The sequence below is a fragment of the Gilbertella persicaria genome (assembly GCF_025201335.1).
Source record: "Gilbertella persicaria strain CBS 190.32 chromosome Unknown B0P05scaffold_3, whole genome shotgun sequence".
Classification (NCBI taxonomy): Eukaryota; Fungi; Mucoromycota; class Mucoromycetes; order Mucorales; family Choanephoraceae; genus Gilbertella; species Gilbertella persicaria.
Genome location: NW_026251964.1, coordinates 517,477 through 536,320, shown reverse-complemented (window position 1 = coordinate 536,320; position 18,844 = coordinate 517,477). Strand labels below are relative to the sequence as shown.

The following is an 18,844-nucleotide window of genomic DNA, read 5'->3' as shown; positions in this document are numbered from 1 at the left end:
TTTTTTTTTTCTAGTTTTCTCTCTTTTTTTTCTTTTTTTTTTTTTTTCTAATGACATTTTATCAACGTATTTATCAATTTTATGATAAAAGAATCCATTTCCTTCAGTTACATTACATTTATATTTTATTATTAAGCTCCGTTGCTTCTTTTTGTTTTTATTTCCAACCTGGTACAAAATGGCACTACATTGATGCATTATTTATGGGGACATCAGCAGTAACAAATACGGGATTGGCCACAATTGACATGTCGCAGCTCTCAATTTGGCAAGTACTTGTCATGTATTTTGGCTCATTTTTTGGATCGCATGTCATGATTTCCGTCATTATTGTCTATATTCGAAGACATTATTTCTCTAAACGATTTGAAGATATTTTGTTATTTAATCATGCTCGACGAATTTGGGAAGCCAACAAGCGAAAATTTGAAAAGAATGTTCAAGAGCAACCGAGAAAAAGCATAGACAAGGCAAAACCACTTCATAGAAGACTATCCTTTATGTCTGTCAGATCATTGCCTTATGATCAGCCTACCACAAGAAAAAAGAGTTTCTTTTCAACTCGACCATTGTCTACTAACTTTGATGTAAGAGGACTGAAAAGGAAACACAATAGTCTAGAGAGATCTTTATCACAGCCTAATATCAATACCGACGATAACACTTTATCCAGAGAGACGACTAGGGAGAAATCGTTGGATAGTCAAGAGCATTCCAAGCCCCTGAATCATGGCAACAATAGTCTGCAATCACTTTCTAACACAACTGACACAGCACAGTCTACTGCTGATACACGCCATATCAGTATTCAATTCCATGATGACCCAAAGAATGCTACTAACCCTGGTGCTAGTTCAGGTGGCAATCAAGGCATTGCCTTTGCAGGTAATATTGAACGACAGAGAGAAATTGCACGTCGTCGACTAGAACAAGGCAGACGATTCGACGATATATTGCGTATTACTGGAGATACAGACTCTGTCTCAAACTCAATTTCTATGGATCAGACGATTGCCATGAACGAAAGTGATGACGAAGAAATGAAACGTATCATGAGAGAACCTGCTCATAAAAGTGAATTGACACGACAACAACGCTATCGATTAGGCGGTGCAGAATACCGTGCGCTTGAATTGCTTACAATCATTGTGCCTGCCTATTACTTGTTTTTTATCATTAGCTTTGGGTTCTTTTTTCGGATCTATGTGGCTGCTTCTTCTTATGCTCAACACGTATTACAGACATCGAATGTGAGAGGACCTGTTAATGCATGGTTATTTTCGTTCTTTTTGAGTATTTCCGCATTCAATAATCTAGGCTTATCCATGGTCGATGCAAGCATGGTTCCTTTTCAATCTGCACCTTGCATACTTATACTCACCATGGTTCTTATCTTGGCTGGCAATACAGCTTATGCCATCTTCTTGAGATTACTGATCTGGATAGTGTATAAGGTCACACCTAAATCGTTTGTGATTCAAAGAGAAGCACTTCGGTATTTACTTGACCATCCGCGTCGATGCTATACTACCTTGTTTCCTTCCACACAGACCAAATGGCTATTGATTGTACTTGTGGGTATTACTGCTGTTGAATTCACTTGTTTTATTGCCCTTAATTATTGGTTACCGGTACTTCAAGGAGTCGATTGGGGAGCTCGTATTTTAGATGGCCTTTTTCAATCTGTTGCCACTCGAAATGGTAAAGGGAGGGGAGAGGGGAGGGAAATTGGATCATTGATTTAATTTTTATTGTTTGTTTAGCTGGGTTCAGTGTAGTAGACTTAATGGCATTGAATCCGGGAACTCAAATTGTGTTTATTGTAGCCATGTATATTAGTGTTTATCCTGTTGCTATTTCAATGAGAAACAGTAACGTGTACCAGGTCTGCATACATCACTCCATCTGTGTCACCCTATTAAACATTGGCATAGGAACGTGCCCTTGGTATCTATAAGGGTCCTGACGAGGACAATGATGAAGGAGCAGACATGACTATGCAAAATTATGTCCATCGACTGAAACGCTATTCGACCGTAACAAGCATTGTCACGAACTCCAAAAAAGTGCTTCGTGGGCCTGATTTCTTTGTCATGACGCAAATCCAACGACAATTGACAAGTGAAATATTCTGGGTGATTTGTTGTATCTTTGCGATTTGTGTGATTGAGGCAGAGGCGATTGTTTCTCCCTCGCCTATCACGATCTCTACTGTCATTTATGAATGCGTTTCTGCGTTTGGAAATGTGGGTGCGTCTACGGGATATCCGAATACAACGGCTTCTCAAGCACAACAATACCATACACTAAGTAAACTTGTGTTGATTCTCTTGATGTATAGGGGAAGACATCGAGGTATAAAAAAAAAAAGAGGAAGAGGGGGAAGAAAAAAAAGACAACATATTGATGATATTGAATAGGACTTCCTGCTGCTATTGATCGAGCAGTTTTACTGCCTTCAGAACAACTAGAGCAAAAAGAGCATGAAGATCACATGTTAAGAAGACGAAATACATCACTTTCAATGAATGATGACCGGAATAGAAATGAACCCGTTATGTTCTATAATAGATCACGCACTTTATAGTCTTTTTCCTTGATTTTTTCTTTTGTTTGTCTGCGCTATGAACAAAAAAAAGCAAAGGATCCTTGTGGTTTACTTTACTCTCAGACAAGGACAACCAAAATACCTAATACTATTTCGCCTGATCTTTATTCTTTATATATATATATATATATCTGTAAAAAAAATGTTTAAGTTATCATTAAAACTACCAAAACCGATTGTGTTTATCAAAAACTGAAAAGCAGACAATATGTTTAAGGCAAGTTTTGGGTTTACCTTGTTCTTTGTTTACTCAGACAATTGAAGTTTGAGCCAAGTGGCCGAGCCAGTACATGCATATTTTAAAGAATCGCTTTTGATTGAGAGAAGTGGCCAAGCTCTCCTAACAATTGTTTTGAATTTCTTAGGAAAGACCAAACAACATGAAGGAGTATTAAAAGCTGCACAAAACGACTGTGGTTGCTTGCAAACTTATCTTAAAGATATCGAGAGTCAGTTCATGCATTAAAAATAAAACAGTAAATGAGCAAAAATCAAAGTTTAGAAATGAAGCAGAGCATGAGATACATAAATAACATTTATATTGTTAATTGTATTAGATTATAAGAAAGAGCAGAGAATAAGAGGGAGATAGAAGAAAGACAAATTAGTAACAGAAATGAACCAGTATATGTAAAATACTTACATGAATACGAGTAAGTAGTTGAATAGCTCCCTTACTATCTTCCCATTACATCTATACTACTACACAATATGGCCAACCAATATCAAGCTGTGATTGTTGCCAAAGGCTGTATCACCAAGTACTAAACTATATTATCTTGAAGCAAATATCTCGACAAATCAGCAAAAAGAACTGAGCGTGTTTAATTATATTAAAGGGCTCTTGGATCATGATACCTTTGTTGCTAAGTTGGGTCAGTGTATAAGATAATTATATTTTCTATTACATTAGGTAATGAGATCATTCAAATTATTATATATAAGCATGTTTAAGGGTGACAATAAAACAATCTAAACTTTTATAAGTTTCTTCTTTTTGGCATTTTGACATTTTCATTGGCAAACTTAAATGATCAAGTATCTTATTCCAATAAGTCATTTGATATTACACCGATTGTTCTTGTAACAGAGATCGCCAGGCAAATAGATACTTTGAGAGTAAAGAAAAAGACAGTAATCCATACAGAGCTCGTTTTTCTTAGACATATAAAGGTAGCATAAAGCCTGCTTATACACGTATAAACACTTTAGGTACCTGCAAAAAATACTCACTAACATCTACGGTACCTTTGGAGTTGATTTGGACCAAAAAAAAAGCAACTTGTAAAATTTGGTCATTTTTACCTCTGATCCAAAGGGTACTATTCATGAAAAAAGCTCGATTTGACAACTTCTAGTTTTTTTTTTTATGCTACAAGATGAAAAATAAAGCTATCAATAAGCTTTAATACCCAAAATGAGCGCAAAAAACTCTAGCTTTTGGTCAAAGTGTTTATCTGCCAACTGCACTATAAAAATGGTATGAAAAGAGCAAAAGACCTTAAAAATATTTTCGCATATTTGCTCAACATTTTAGTAGCAAAGCTGTCATGTCATTAGCATTGATGGGCTTAGAAAGCAAAGATCTATAGCTTTTGTCACTAAACCAAAGCCCAATAACTGCGTCTTTATGCAGTTCTCGGCAAAAGCTTGATTTCAAATGCGGCGAGATGAAAAACTCGAGTTTTTCTATTTTAAACCTCGCATTACAGTCAATCAGTATGCCTTTTGTTCATTAAGCTCGCATTTGCATCACAAAGTGCCTATATTTCTATTTTCCTATGTTTCTTAGTACTCGGAATAACATATGATATTCTCTATAAGTTCATTGCTTACATGTTCTATATGTCATCGAGAGCAAAAGTGCTCAAAACACAGCTTAAATACACCATTCTTTGACGGGCCATTTCTCGACAAACAGACTATCAAAACAGCCCGTTTTTTTTTATTTATTTAAAACATATTCTTTGGATTTCAGCAATTGAATGGTACCATTGGTTTAGCTGTTTTGTGAAATTTATATTTTTGACCCTGGGGGATCCACGGAGGTCCGTGAAGATAAAAAAAAAAAAAAAAAAAAAAAAAAAAAAAAAAAAAACTCGATCAGAAAATTTTGTAATGATCCAATGTAGCCCTGATCCCACCGAAATGAGGAAAGACCATGTCTAGATACTTCTGATGAAAAAAAAATAAGCCTACTAAGACAACAGAATGGACTTCATTTGTGCATTGCCTTCAAATTTGCATTCAAAGTTCGCGATACATTGTAATCAGTACAAAAGAGGCCCATTTTTAGTAGATATTTAGTATTGAGTAGGTACTTATTTATACACCGTTTGATGCGCAGAATATGTAAGAGAAAATGATACTATAACAATTGACACTTCTGAGGTTGGAAAGGAACAGCTTTAGACATGATAAACACAAAGTTGTAATTTATCAAATGCGTGCTGATCAGTTCTGGCTTTCAATTGTCCGTCTTAAGCCGCTTTTCAGCTTTGCAGAACATTAATGTCTGGACTTTTTTTATAACTCCTTTCTTAGTATTTAATCGCTTTCTTTTTTCTTTTTTCTTCTTTTTTCTTTTTCTTTTCACTTATTCATTATGAGTCGAGTTTGGTTTAAGATTATTTTTCCTCAAAAGTCAGAAATATGTATTGTACCATTGATTACCCTTGGGTTGGCATCAAATTACTTATCAGAATTGAAGGACAATGTATGCGATTAATACTAAAATGTTGCCTGTTTACTGACCTACTGTAGACAAGAACCGCTTTTGACCTGGACAAAGACTATGACTTCTATTTCACTTTTATTGATAATGAAGGAGATGAGATTTCCATCAAAAATAATTCTGACCTGTTTAACCGTATTGTTTCAGCAGACGCTCATACCAATACCAATATCAAGCTTAAAATAATTCCTGCTGGTCATCAAAACTTCAATATAACTGATCAAAAAGAACCCAACGTATCCGAATCCATTCAATCCATGATGAAACATTTGGAATTGGGAATAAACAATCTCCAAGCAACCGTCGAAAGAAGCGCAGCAACCACAGTAGATAACGTTGTCAAAACTGCTGCAGAAACAGCTGCACAAGTCTATCGCTCACTCTTGTCGACACCTAGTTTATCTGAACAACCTCAGTTTGATGTTATCTGTGATGGATGCTATTCTCCTATTAGAGGGTGAGTCCCTATTTATTTTTAATTTATTTAGGCTAACTGTGTTCAAGTCAAAGATACCGTTGTGAAACTTGTGATGATTTTGATTTATGCAGTACTTGTAAATCGCGTGTGAACCATAATCCAAGCCATAATTTCCGACATATCAGTACAGTCAACAACAATATTCCTTTAAGTACGCCTGAGCCTTATGTTTCTGATGAAAGCTCCTGTAGTAGCTATTGGACACATAACTTGTTTATTTGTGATTATTGTGATACTGAGATTGTTGGTATTCGACATACGTGTGGTGCTTGTCCAGGTATGAATAAAAAAAATAAGATTTCTTGATGACTTATATTGTTAGACTTTGATGTTTGCCATTCGTGCTTCTCTACTGTCAAAGAGAACCATCCTAGACAACACACCTTTGTCACTCGTCTGGTTGGAGCACAAGCAGCCAACCGAAACCTCACCAGACGAAGAAATAAGCATACGACATCACATGATATGGTTCCCACAACAAAGCATGTTGGAGTCCGATGTGATTCTTGCGATGTATCCATTGAAGGTATTCGTTTCAAGGTAAGATATTGAGCCAAGTAAGCAATAGCTCACTGACAAATCTTTTTTTTTTTTTTTTACAGTGTGGACACTGTGCCAACTATGATTTGTGCGAGACTTGTGAAGAACATGCTTTTTCGATTCATGACAAAAACCATGTCTTTATTAAAATAAGACGTCCTATCCGAAGCATTACAGACATACCTTTATTACCCAGATTCAATTTTCTGTATCCAGAACCAGTCAAACAAACAAACAAGACATCAGAATCATCTTCAAGTAGATCAAATTCTGTAGATATCATCTCAAAACCAGAAGAAATCAATAGTTCAACTTCTCTGCCAGGACCTATCATTGCTGCTTCGTTTGTTGCAGACTTGAACATTCCTGACGGTACCATTATCGTACCCAAAAAGACATTTATCAAGGCAAGTCTAGAATGATAGATACATTTATCAAGTTTACTAAGTTTATAATAGATGTGGAAAGTGAAAAACACTGGTAATGTTGAATGGCCTATTGGGTCACATCTCTTGTTCAACGGAGGATCCATTTTGAGACCCTATCCTATTTCTCGTCCAGACTGCTTTGCTGTTCCAGTCATAGCTCCCAATGAAGAAACATGTGTCTCTGCTGAGCTTCAAGCGCCTGACTCACCTGGTAGCTATACTAGTTTTTTCTGTTTATGTGCACCAAATGGTGAACGTTTTGGCGATAATTTGTGGTGCACAATAACCGTAGATGAAGATCTTGAGCCTGATAAAGGCCATAGTAATACGGCAACATCATCAAAGTCACCTGTTATGATAAATTCGCATACAATGATATATCCAAAAATTTCCACGTCACCTTTATTACATGATTCAGACAAAGAGCAAGAACATTTTGAAGAAGTGTCTCATACAGATTTAGAAGTTCATGATAACTCTTCAGAAACTACAGGAGACCATGCTTCAGACAGAAGTCGAGGACGCTTTGATGAAATGTTACACTTAGGCGAACAAGAAGAAAAATCGAGACAACATATTAAATACGATGGTGACAATTCATCAGAGACAACAGGAGACCATAATTCAACCGTCGAAACAAATACTACATATACTTACACAGATAGTCAAGTCAGTAGTCCTACACCATCCGAACTTGATCTTGGCGATTGTAATAATCACAGATTCGATTCAGATATCGACAGTGATGAATTCTCTAACCATGCTTATCATGTAATTAGTCCTTCAGCTAGTGTTACAATCACGTTTGATCATGAAAGAAATACATTGAATAGTGTTGAGGAAGAAGAAGATTTTGTTTTGATTGAAGAGCAGGACAAAGTAACAACAATTGAAATTAAAGATGCATCGAATATTTCTGTAGGACATAGCGATCTCGTTTCTTCTGCACATTCAACAAATACTATTACCCCAAATGAAATACAATCAGTCTATGAAGATTTGCCTTATCGATCACAACTTTTGCAGTTGCATGAAATGGTAATTAATTTATGTTGATCTTTGTACTTATATTTTTTTTGTTACAGGGATTCACGTCCTATGATGATTTGGCCTTGAGTCTCTTGAGATTGTATAAAGGGGAATTGGACAAAGTAGTTTCTAAACTTCTCGAGTATCCATAATCTCTTTTCTCTTTAAACCAATTATTTAATATGTATATTTTAAATAAATCAGTATCTATGAAATATCAAATTTACAGCAGACTTTATGTAAACTATAATTCATACATCTATTTGGATCGCTAGATATATAGTTAGGCAGTTGGTTCTTGCCTATAACTTTGTTTTTGTCTCAGGAGGGTAGTTCAATTTATCATTTCTCTGATCTTTCATATAAAAGGACTTATAGTGGAATGATTCAACAATCCAATGCCCTTTACAAGCATGAAATGTCTCCATGCATCGTAATAGACGTTTCATAAAAGAGAAGTAAGATGCCCTTTGTTACTACATATTTTCAAAGCAACACCAAAACGTCTCACGAAAAAGCCTTAAAAAAGAAAATAAACGCTCCTAGGTGGGCTCGAACCACCAACCTCCTGATTAACAGTCAGACGCGCTAGCCAATTGCGCCATAGAAGCAGTTATTTTTGTAAAATTTTAAATAAATTATATTCTAATAGCTAATAATTACGTCACGTGATCGTACCGAACCTCCTCGGAACTGCTAGATTCTGCATGTTTGATTCTGATAAAGCATTGCAACAAAAATCTACATATAATGCTTATTGTGTCACCTATGACATGAAGTTCATATATATTGCTAGAATTACTTGTTCTAAAGAACTCTTCGTCCCAAGCACTTTAACCAACATCGTTAATTTGTTGAAAATTCTGTCAGTTATGCTATTAATGTCCTCAATCGTCAAGTCAAGTATTGCAACTTCTTTGACTATTCTCCACTTGCTTCTTTAACTCTGAATGTCACAACTAATAAAACATGTTTGCGCTTATCCCCCTTAATTGAAATTTCTAGAGCCATTCCGTCTTTGTCAAAATATGAGAACTGCATCACAGTTGAAACTCATTAAACGGAGGCTCAATTTTTTTCAATGCTTGTGCCTCAGATTATGCTAGAGTCAAGCATACAGAGAACAATAACATTTGTGTAAAACATGATCACAATCATAGCTCATACGACACCCATGAAGCGCAGCAATGTCAAGGCTAAGCCTATTCAGAAGGTATATAAAAAGATTGGCTGCTGCTTGTGCCATATGATACAATGGCAATGATATTCATGCTTTTGATAGTTTTGAGACATCTTTTTCTTTCAGCTTCATTTGAAGATAATGAAAGTCAATAAAGAGAGATTACATCTATTTCAATGGTCACTTTAATAAGAGATATTTATGCATACATATAATTTCTCTCAGCTGCAAATCGCAAAGCATAGTTCATTTTATAGAATTAAAAAGGACCTCAACTCCAAACGTACTACGCCATTATACTGACCAAAAATTGTAGGAAAAATCCATCATGCGAGCTATTTTCACTAAAGAGCACTTCTCGATAAGTATCAGAAATAACAATCACAATTTTTATGGGGCGCGCATAAGGAGTAAGTTTCTTGGCCAAATTTCTTATTTTCACTTTTCTTCTTTGTTTTTAGATCTCTTACTTACTTGAATGTCACGTCCATTGCCGCCTCCAATAACGGGTGAACTTGTCGTAGTTGCTCTAAAAGCTGTAAGTGAATGGCACTATGCTTTTCTTTTCTTAATTAGAGTCTGATAACTGTTTCGATTATTGTAGGAAAATTTACAGCACCAGGTAATATCGATTTCTTGACAAAGAGGAAAGCCTACCCTAACCAAAAACTATAGTCCCCAGTAAAACAAGATCCATTCTGTGTGTTTCGAGTCGCCGACGTGGTTAAAAGAACGAAAAAGGATCCTGGTGGTGGGCTCTACCCTATTTGGGATGATCAGGTACTACCATCATAAATAACGAAAAATCCCGGATGCTGATCGCACTATTGTAGGTAAATATACCTGTGCCAGCTGGACATCACCATTTATATGTTCAAGTATTTGATAAAGACACGAATCCAGCTAATTTGATGGGTGAAGGTGTTGTTGATCTATCAAAAGTATTAAGAGAAAAGGAACATGACAGCTATTTTCCATTGCAAGCAAGAGGAAAACCTCATTGTGGTGATATTTACTTGGAATTGACTTTCTATTCTGCTGTGAGTCTTTAAATTTTATTTAATTGAGTTGGTTAATGACTGTATATCAATAGGTAAATACCTCAAGGCCTCAACAACAAGTTCGTTATCAATATCCACCAGGTCATGGGCCAGGAAGTCATTTCCCCCCACCATCTCATCATCAGCCTCATCCTCCTCCACAACATAGACCACAACATAGGCCACCTCCTCTCTCACAAAGACCACCTCCTCCACCACAGCAGCAACAATATGCTTATAATATGCCTCCACAACACCATCCAATGCACTCTCCAGCGCAACATAAACCCCCTCCTTTGCAACAAAGGCCTTTGCCTCAACCACCAACACAACAGCCATCCTTTCATCAGCACCCTCCTCCCCTTCAACAACAGCCACGACCAGCTTATCGTCAACAAGGGTCTCCAAATTACCACCAAGGACCTCCATCTGCTCATCATTCGCCCTATCCTCCTTCTCAAACTGGTCCTTCTCCATCCTTAAGCATATCCACTCAAGTCTATTCTCCCACAATGCCATCTCCTCAACCATTGCTATCAGCTCCTTACAATCCGGTTCCTTCACCATCTGCAAGACCTACAAATGGTAAGGCGTCAATTAAAAAAAACATGATGCATGAATTAACACAATTAATTAGTAAATTATCCTTCGCCACAAAGACCTCCTTATCCACTAATACAACAACCTTATCTTCAGGGCCCTCTTCCTGGAGGATTTCATGACTCTAATCAACACAGACCACCACCACCTCATCAACCAGGATATTATCCTCCTCAACCTCAGTCTGGCATGAGACCTCCACCAATGGCTCCCAATGGATATCATTCTAGACCTAATAATAGCTACCCACCTTATTAATATTTTTCTCTCTCTCTTAATAAACGTAATTAATTCTCGAAAATTACCTATAAAAGCAATAGATTCACAAATGTCTCATGCAATGGGATCTTATTGCTGACAAGTCAATGTGTGTAACACTGCATGAATCATCATCACATGAAATACACTTTCTCTGGGTATTTTTTTTTCTTTCTTTATTGGGGAAATTCGATAAGATTCATGGTTCATAAACGCATTTTGAAGAGAGTAGTTTAACTATAGGCCAATATAAATATGTTTCTCTAAGCCAAATGCATAAATAAAGTATATTTCATTCAAATATGTTTTCGATATCAAACACATACAAAAACAAATATAATCGTTTTTTTTCTCACTCCCCCCTTTTTTTCTTTTTCTCTCTCTCTCTCTTTTTTTTATCTGTTTAAACTGTATCGATGTCTGTTTATCAACACGCCTTGAGGTAAAGAAGCAGTTGTGTTTGATTCATATCATTTACATATTTTTCTTTTTAAAAAAAATAGAGCAACAAGCCGCCGTGCGTACAGTGTCGAAGCAGCACCTAAAACCTTCTCAAACCAATCGAAGCTTCCTCGGTTACCTATTCCTAAACTTCAATCCACAGCAGCGCGTTATAAACGTAGCCTTTTGCCTCTATTGTCTGCTTCTGAGCATGCACAGGTAAGCAAGAAAATCGATACATTCGTTCAACCTCAAGGCCTTGGAGAAAAATTACAAGAGCGTCTTCATGCATTGGACGAAAAAGAAACTGCGTTAGGATTAAATTGGCTTGATCGTCTCTGGCTTAAAAAAGGATACCTTGAATATCGCATTCCTACATTGATTAACGTCAATTGGTGGAATCAATTTCGTGACCCTGAATCAGGTCTAGGACAAGGCGGTCCTGAAGGTCAAGTTACTGAATTTCAATTGGATAGATCAGCTAGCATGATTGCTGGCTTGATTGACTATTCGAACCGAGTCAACAAGTAAGATGTGTATTGATGCATACAAACACATACTAAACTACGGCTTTTAGTGAACAAATTCCTCCCGATGTGTCTCGTTCAGGACCTTTCTGTATGCATCAGTTGAAGAATATGTTTGGCACTAGCCGTATTGCTAGTTCAGGATGTGATCGTGTAGTTACACAATGGCCTTGCTTAAGCAAGCACATCAATGTTATCTACAAAGATCAGATATTTTCAGTTCAAGTCATTGGCCCTCACGGTGAAGTGGTGCCTATCAAGGAGTTGAAAAAGTAAAAACACACATGGTATCATCGCCCTAGACTCATGATAATATGGATAGTCAGTTGCGAAATGTCATTGACCAAGTTGAACAAACACCAGCGGAACAAAGACAAGCTCCAGTAGGTCTTTTGACTACTGAACATCGCGATACTTGGGGCCCAGTAAGTTGTGTGTTGCGAGCATTTGATTTGAACATACTCATATGAAGAAATGTTTAGATTCGCGAAGAAATGGAGAAAGATGCCACCAATGCCAAGTCCTTAAAGAATATTGATGATTCTATCTTTGTCTTTTGTTTGGACGATTATAGCTCTCCTTTAGACATTGATCTTTCTCATCGTAATATTTTTCATGGCAGGAATGGTAGAAACAGATGGTTTGATAAGGCATTACAGTTCATTGTTGAAAACAATGGTCGTGCTGGTATCAATGGCGAAGTAAGTTGAGTAATATAAAAGATTGCTTATTTATTCTTGTAGCATTCTCCAGCGGATGCTGTTATTCCTTCTCGTATTGTGGATGATGTCTTAACTCGGTAAACAGTCTAATTTGATTCAAGTACCATCTAATTCCAAGATTCTAGTGAACCTATTCAAGATACAATGTCTGCTGCTTCTATTTCGAATTTAGAAAAGCCAGAGCTACTCACATGGCATGTTTCAACGCAACTAGGTCAAGCTATCAGAGAAGCCGAAACAAATGCCTCAAAGCTGATTGCTGATCTGGACAGTGTTTTGCTTCATTACCATGAATATGGTTCTCAATTCATGAAAGAGGCCAAAGTCAGTCCTGATGCTTGGATCCAAATGGCCTATCAACTTGCCTATTATAGACACTATGGTAAGCCTTGTCCTACCTATGAATCTGCATCTACACGCAAGTTCATTGCTGGTCGTACCGAAACAGTCCGTTCATGCTCTGTTGAATCGGTTGCATTTACTAAAGCATGGGAAAACAAGGATGTGAAGGTAAGAACAAAAAAATAAGGTGGTGCACAACAATAGGCTCATATATACACATAGATGGTCGACAAACTAAGTTTGATGGAAAAAGCCATTGCCAGTCATTTAGAATACATGAAAGCATCTAGTAACGGTCAAGGTGTAGACCGTCATTTGTTGGGACTTCGTTGCCAGATGACGGCAGAAGAAGCAAACTCAGAAAGAGCTGCTATTTTTCAAGATCCTTCTTACTGGGGATCACAGTACTGGTTACTGTCTACTTCAAACACTTCTCCAGGTGACCTTGCTTGGGGAGGGTTTGGTGCTGTTGTGCCTGAAGGATACGGTATTAATTATGCTATTGGCAAAGGACGTGTGCGCATGAGTGTCTCTTCTTGGAATCATTATAAAGACACTAACTCAAACGCTTTTAAAGCCACTATCCGTCAAGTACTTGATGAGTTTGGCGAAGTTGCCGAGAAATACTTGATAAAGAAATAAAGTAGTATCGAATTACTGAAGAGACTAACTATGCTTAAATAAAGAAAGTGATGATTTAGTCATATTAACATTATGCAATTCTGTAATAAAGGATAATAAACAAGACAGCATAATGCTAAAAATGACCTTTTGAGCAACAACTGCAGCCGAACGATCACTCTAGATTACAAAAGAAACAATGAGGCTTCAATAGACATACAAAGCTTCGCATGAATCCATGATAATCATAGTCGGGGCTGTAATCAGCAGTAGAAAGCATTAAATTCGTTTAAACTCATTTCGATAGGTTTGAGTGCCATAGCACTCCATCATCTATAGGTATATAAATAAATCTATGCCAAGATGTATGACTAACCTTGAAATGGTGTATTCCAGATATGTTAAGGGCTCTATATATGTGTGAAAGAAGCCTTCAGGTTACTAAAAATAAAGCAGCCATGTCACGTCACAATAAAATCCATTTTCAAGCACAATTTCTTTTCTAATTGGGCTGTGCTTGTCCTTCTATTGATTCTTTATTTCTTTCTTCTTATATACGGAACATATGTCTACTGTTACAAGAAGAAGAGTAGCAGGCCATAGTGCCAACTCAGATGACGACAATACATCAAACACAGACTCTACACACAATAGTCCCATAACTGATAAAAAAATAGCCTATGATCCTCGCGATATAGATGAAAGCAAGTCTACACCTAAGTTGACTCTTATGGAAGAAGTCTTATTATTAGGACTTAAAGACAAACAAGTAAGCAGAGAGAGTATAAATTATATATATATATATGTGTGTGTGTGTGTGTGTGTGTGTGCTTTGACGTTCCTTTTTATATAAATGTATATATAGACACGTGTAATAAATTATATATATATAGGGCTATCTTTCATTCTGGAATGACAGTATTAGTTATGCTTTACGTGGTTGTATTGTGATTGAATTAGCGCTTAGAGGCAGAATCTCCATGGTCAAAGATCCTAACCGTCGAAAATATGCTCTTTGTGATAGACACATTGAAGTCATCAATGATAATTTGACAGGCGAAGTATTGTTGGACGAAGCACTAAAGATGATGAAAGTGAGTGACAAAATGAGTGTGTCAAGCTGGATTGATTTGATGAGTGGTAGCGTGTCTGCTAAAACATGCTTCATTGTGTTCTCATATTAAAACATAGGCGAAACATGGAATGTAATGAAGATTGGGTATCAATTAAAGCAAGTTCGTGAACGTTTAGCCAAAGGCCTTGTAGACAAAGGCGTGCTTCGAACTGAAAAGCGTAATTTCTTATTATTTGATATGGCCACACATCCAGTTGCTGATCCTGCAGTAAAAGAAGAAATCATTAAGCGAGTTTGTGCGATGCTTATCACCCGCGTATCACCTGCATCTGTAGATGCTCAATCAGACGTACCACATGCCTATGTTCGAACTGTTAGCATGGTTTGTGCTGCTTATGCTGCTAATGTCTTGGAAAATGCTCTGCTCTATTTACAGCCTGATTTAAGAGAACAAGCATTTCTTAAGGTCGATGAATTAATGAATGATTATTCTTCTTGGCCATTTACAAGTAGTAACGGCAAAGTAGAAATACCTTCTGGAACTGATCTTTCTTTGGAAGTTGTTGCAAGTGTCTTGAATGTACTTGCAAGAATGGACGCTATTGTAAGTTAAATTATATTGTCTAAAGTTAAACTCATTCATCTCTTTTAGTTGTAAAAAAAAATACAGTTTTCTTTATATCTATACACCATTTCTTTCTTTTTTTTCTCCTTTTCTATAATTCTTCTTTTCTCTCTTATCATACCGCAATAAAGAAAGAAAGCTCTCCTAAATATCAATTTGATTCCCTGAAATTATGCATTTTCGCTCCAGATAGCAAGTAAACAAGCAGTCACTCTTGCTCTTGAGGATAGACTTAAAAAAAAAGTTTTGTCCCTTTTTATCATTATTCTCCATCGATGTCAAGTGCTGCTACTGGTCCTACTAACTTTGCCGATGATGGCAGAGACGTCATTGAACGTCAAGTCGAAATAAAGAGTGAAAAACATGAACACATTCAAGATCTATACGAGATCGATCGCACTGTAGCAAAAATCAAAGAGAAAGGATATAAGCGTATTGCACTTCAATTTCCTGACGAATTCTTGGCAGACGCAGCTGCTGTTTCCAAGCAATTGGTTGAATTGACAGGTCAACATGTGTTTGTATTAGCAGATACATCTTACGGAAGCTGTTGTGTTGATGAGGTGGCTGCTGAACATGTCCATGCTGATTTTATTATTCATTATGGAAGATCTTGTTTAAGCCCGTAAGTAAACCCGTAGACATGTTTGTAACTAAAGACGATCATCAAGAACTTCTCGTTTACCTGTATTGTATGTGTTTGGTCAGCAACCTGTTGATATAGAAGATTGCCAACAACAGTTCGAACAGCAGTTTCCTGATAAAACCCAACCTGTCATTATCATGTGCGACGTTGAGTATTCTTATGCTGCTGAGAAGTTGACAGCTGAATTAGCAAAGACATACAACACGATTATTCCAACTGTTATTCAGACAGAATCTACTTTGCAGCACACGTTGACCGAGAAACTAGCCCAACGTCCGAATACCTGTGGTAATCATGAAGAGCGACAAAAGAAAGGAGAGCCCTGTTGTGGTAAATGTAACCGCGACTTAGAAGACACATTCAACAGTGACAGTGAAGAAGAACAAGTGAACCCAGCTCCTGCTGTTCCTATTGAGAATATGGAAGGATTGAAGGCCGAGGTTAAGCGAGGTGGCCGCTACTTTGAACTACCTGATTCTGTTTCCATGGAATCATGCTCCATCTTTTTTATCGGTACTGAGGGCTTGACATTGACCAACATTATGATGGTTCATAACAAGTGTCCCGTAAGTCAAGTTAGTTAAGCATGATATATGTATTTACAACAGACTAGGTTTATACTTATGATCCTAAAACAAAAGAAGCTAGAAAAGAATCTGTTCAAGTGAGTAGAATGTTGATGAAGAGGTAAAGTATATACACAAATAAACAAATAGAATAATAACACTTGACATAGATACTTTCTTGTTCAAAAAGCCAAAGATGCTGACACAATTGGTATTGTTGTAGGCACTTTGGGAGTTGGTAAGTCTTGATTAAAAAAAAAAAAAGGGTTTATGCTGATCTTTCCAATCTCAACAATATAGCCTCCTACTTGAATATTATTGAGCACTTGAAAAAGGTCATTAAAGCTGCTGGAAAGAAATCCTACTTGTTTGTCATGGGGAAACTCAATGTTGCTAAAATGGCCAATTTCATGGAAGTCGACTGCTATGTACTTGTTTCTTGCCCTGAAAATAGTTTGATTGATTCAAAGGTATGAATATATATATATTGAGGGTGAAAGCAGGAGATGTTACTTAACATTTCAAGTAGGAGTTTTACCGCCCAATTGTGACACCTTTTGAATTAGAAATAGCACTCATCAGGTAACTCATGCATTGATGCATTTAGTTTCTAAATGCTTCTTGTAGAGATATGGAATGGACTGGCAATTATATCACTGATTTCTCAAAGCTTTTGCCTCAGTTACGTACAGATGATTTCAGTTATGATGAGGTATTGTTCTTGTTAGTATACAAATATTATATTAATTTCGAATTCTAGGAGAAAGACGACGATGCATCTAGTGATGAAGAACCCCATTTCTCCTTGATTACCGGTCAATACAAATCGGGCCCTTTTCATCGAACAAGTACCAATAAAGAAGGTAAGACTGCATTCAGTTCATTTAAGCCTAATGAGTTCTATAGAATCAAGTGAAGCCTTGACAAGCACATTAACAGATCTGACTTTGAGAAACAAAGAGTCAAGCATTGCCATGCTCTTGAACAGTACTGCAGGCAAGAAAAATTAATCACAAAATTCATTCTTTTAACTTGATGTTATAGGAGAATATCTCAAGAATAGAACCTATCGAGGTTTAGAAGCAAATATTGGTCAAGATGAAGCTGCAGAAATTCAAGAAGGTCTTTCGGGTATTGCAAGAGGTTATGTCAATGAAAAAGAAGAAGAAGAATAAAATAGTACATGGAACACTGTGCATGAATGTAAATAAAGTTCTTTAAATGGTAGAATGAAAGTTGTGCTTTATCAGAGAACATCTCTCGGTCTTCCGTAAACATTTTGCATATTAAAACAAGAAAGAAAAATAAAGACTCTACGCTGAATTGCATTTATGAAATTCGAGGGGAAGAAAAGGTTAAGGGGATCTGAAAAAAAAATAGTCATCCAGTAGCATAGTTTGTAAATGTAGCCTATGCATGTAGACTGATTTGTGGGATTACATTTTGTTTCAATGGCGCTTTCAATGTTTGTCAATAAAGTGATTTGCAGCATTTCTTTTATGGATACATTAACAAAAAAAAAAAAAAAAAAAGATCATTCGATATCATTTGTATGAACCCATTGAGGAGGAGGAGAAAAAAACAAGAGAAGAGGAGAATAGGGAAGGAGGGTGCAGGAACAGACAAAGTATTCATCAAATATCATCGCACGCGTCATTAGAAACCAAGAAAAATATCTCTCCTGCGTTTTTTAAATGTGCTTGATATTAGAATAGCTTGGATTCTATTTTATCCCAAGAAGCTTCCTCTTTGTTCTCTCGAGAAACAAGTAGAAGATGTAAAGTAGTATTGTTTCCAAAAAAAAATAAAAGGTTTGATCATCAACTGGCGTGCATAAAAAAAATTAAAAAGCGCATACCGAAGTTCAACGTCAAAATAGACAAAAAAAAAAAAAAAAAGAGAGAGAGAGAGAGAGTGAGAGAGAGAGAGAAAAGCATAATCTTTTTTAGTACATTATTTAAACCAAAAATAAAAATAGAGTATACAGTTGTTCTTACACACGTCAATTACTTATTACAATAGTTTCCAAGATGTTTTCATTGATACTTGAACTCTAACAAAAATAATGTTTTCATTGCGTTCTAAGCAAATTAATGCATATACTTTTGCAATTGAAGCATCATGCTGATCGTATCATTAGTCGAGTATAAGTGAGTATACTTGTGTGCTTAAAGAATTAAAAAGAAGGATAGAGAGCTCCGTTGAGGGGGACAACTGCTATCCTGCTTCAAATCATACAAACAAAATAGGATAGTTTTGTATAAAATAGAACACGGGCTTTTCTTCTTAATCTAAAACTGCCCATTCTTTTCTAAAACCGCAAAGTTGGTAGTCTCCCCCTTAGCATTGGAATTTTATTCTTTAGAGTTTTTTTTTAGTGTCTG

The 18,844-nt window shown here is 36.5% G+C and overlaps 6 protein-coding genes and 1 non-coding gene across 7 annotated transcripts; 6 read left to right on the top strand and 1 right to left on the bottom strand.

Annotated features, from left to right (window-relative positions):
- Positions 1–248: 248 nt before the first annotated feature.
- Positions 249–2,587, top strand: B0P05DRAFT_583298 (cation transport protein-domain-containing protein; the record flags this gene model as incomplete). The annotated part of the gene is made up of 4 exons (XM_051582240.1): positions 249–1,701; positions 1,764–1,885; positions 1,935–2,355; positions 2,421–2,587. 4 exons carry the CDS (start codon positions 249–251, stop codon positions 2,585–2,587), a joined length of 2,163 nt encoding a protein of 720 aa, XP_051439135.1.
- Positions 2,588–5,194: 2,607 nt separating this feature from the next.
- B0P05DRAFT_524460 (uncharacterized protein) lies at positions 5,195–8,031 on the top strand. Its single transcript, XM_051576199.1, has 7 exons — positions 5,195–5,324; positions 5,372–5,799; positions 5,847–6,097; positions 6,143–6,360; positions 6,423–6,767; positions 6,819–7,826; positions 7,874–8,031. The coding sequence occupies exons 1-7, from the start codon at positions 5,214–5,216 to the stop codon at positions 7,967–7,969; spliced, it is 2,457 nt and encodes an 818-aa protein (XP_051439134.1). The 5' UTR covers positions 5,195–5,213; the 3' UTR covers positions 7,970–8,031.
- Positions 8,032–8,354: 323 nt separating this feature from the next.
- Positions 8,355–8,428, bottom strand: B0P05DRAFT_t12. Its single transcript has one exon. It is a non-coding gene; the product is annotated as a tRNA-Asn (tRNA).
- Positions 8,429–9,418: 990 nt separating this feature from the next.
- On the top strand, positions 9,419–10,938 carry B0P05DRAFT_524452 (C2 domain-containing protein). Its single transcript, XM_051576198.1, has 6 exons — positions 9,419–9,535; positions 9,602–9,619; positions 9,673–9,777; positions 9,831–10,037; positions 10,091–10,622; positions 10,675–10,938. Exons 1-6 carry the CDS (start codon positions 9,476–9,478, stop codon positions 10,893–10,895), a joined length of 1,143 nt encoding a protein of 380 aa, XP_051439133.1. The 5' UTR covers positions 9,419–9,475; the 3' UTR covers positions 10,896–10,938.
- Positions 10,939–11,250: 312 nt separating this feature from the next.
- On the top strand, positions 11,251–14,051 carry B0P05DRAFT_524444 (acyltransferase ChoActase/COT/CPT). The gene is made up of 9 exons (XM_051576197.1): positions 11,251–11,337; positions 11,399–11,863; positions 11,914–12,135; positions 12,186–12,288; positions 12,346–12,564; positions 12,607–12,662; positions 12,711–13,095; positions 13,150–13,881; positions 13,925–14,051. The coding sequence occupies exons 1-8, from the start codon at positions 11,312–11,314 to the stop codon at positions 13,567–13,569; spliced, it is 1,896 nt and encodes a 631-aa protein (XP_051439132.1). The 5' UTR covers positions 11,251–11,311; the 3' UTR covers positions 13,570–13,881; positions 13,925–14,051.
- Positions 14,052–14,064: 13 nt separating this feature from the next.
- B0P05DRAFT_524441 (Golgi phosphoprotein 3-domain-containing protein) lies at positions 14,065–15,403 on the top strand. The gene is made up of 4 exons (XM_051576196.1): positions 14,065–14,317; positions 14,442–14,688; positions 14,740–15,227; positions 15,276–15,403. Exons 1-4 carry the CDS (start codon positions 14,114–14,116, stop codon positions 15,279–15,281), a joined length of 945 nt encoding a protein of 314 aa, XP_051439131.1. The 5' UTR covers positions 14,065–14,113; the 3' UTR covers positions 15,282–15,403.
- Positions 15,404–15,519: 116 nt separating this feature from the next.
- On the top strand, positions 15,520–17,783 carry B0P05DRAFT_524436 (diphthamide biosynthesis protein 2). Its single transcript, XM_051576195.1, has 10 exons — positions 15,520–15,873; positions 15,920–16,460; positions 16,508–16,581; positions 16,631–16,698; positions 16,761–16,930; positions 16,990–17,042; positions 17,088–17,172; positions 17,221–17,323; positions 17,367–17,456; positions 17,505–17,783. The coding sequence occupies exons 1-10, from the start codon at positions 15,524–15,526 to the stop codon at positions 17,633–17,635; spliced, it is 1,665 nt and encodes a 554-aa protein (XP_051439130.1). The 5' UTR covers positions 15,520–15,523; the 3' UTR covers positions 17,636–17,783.
- The last annotated feature ends 1,061 nt before the right edge of the window (positions 17,784–18,844 follow it).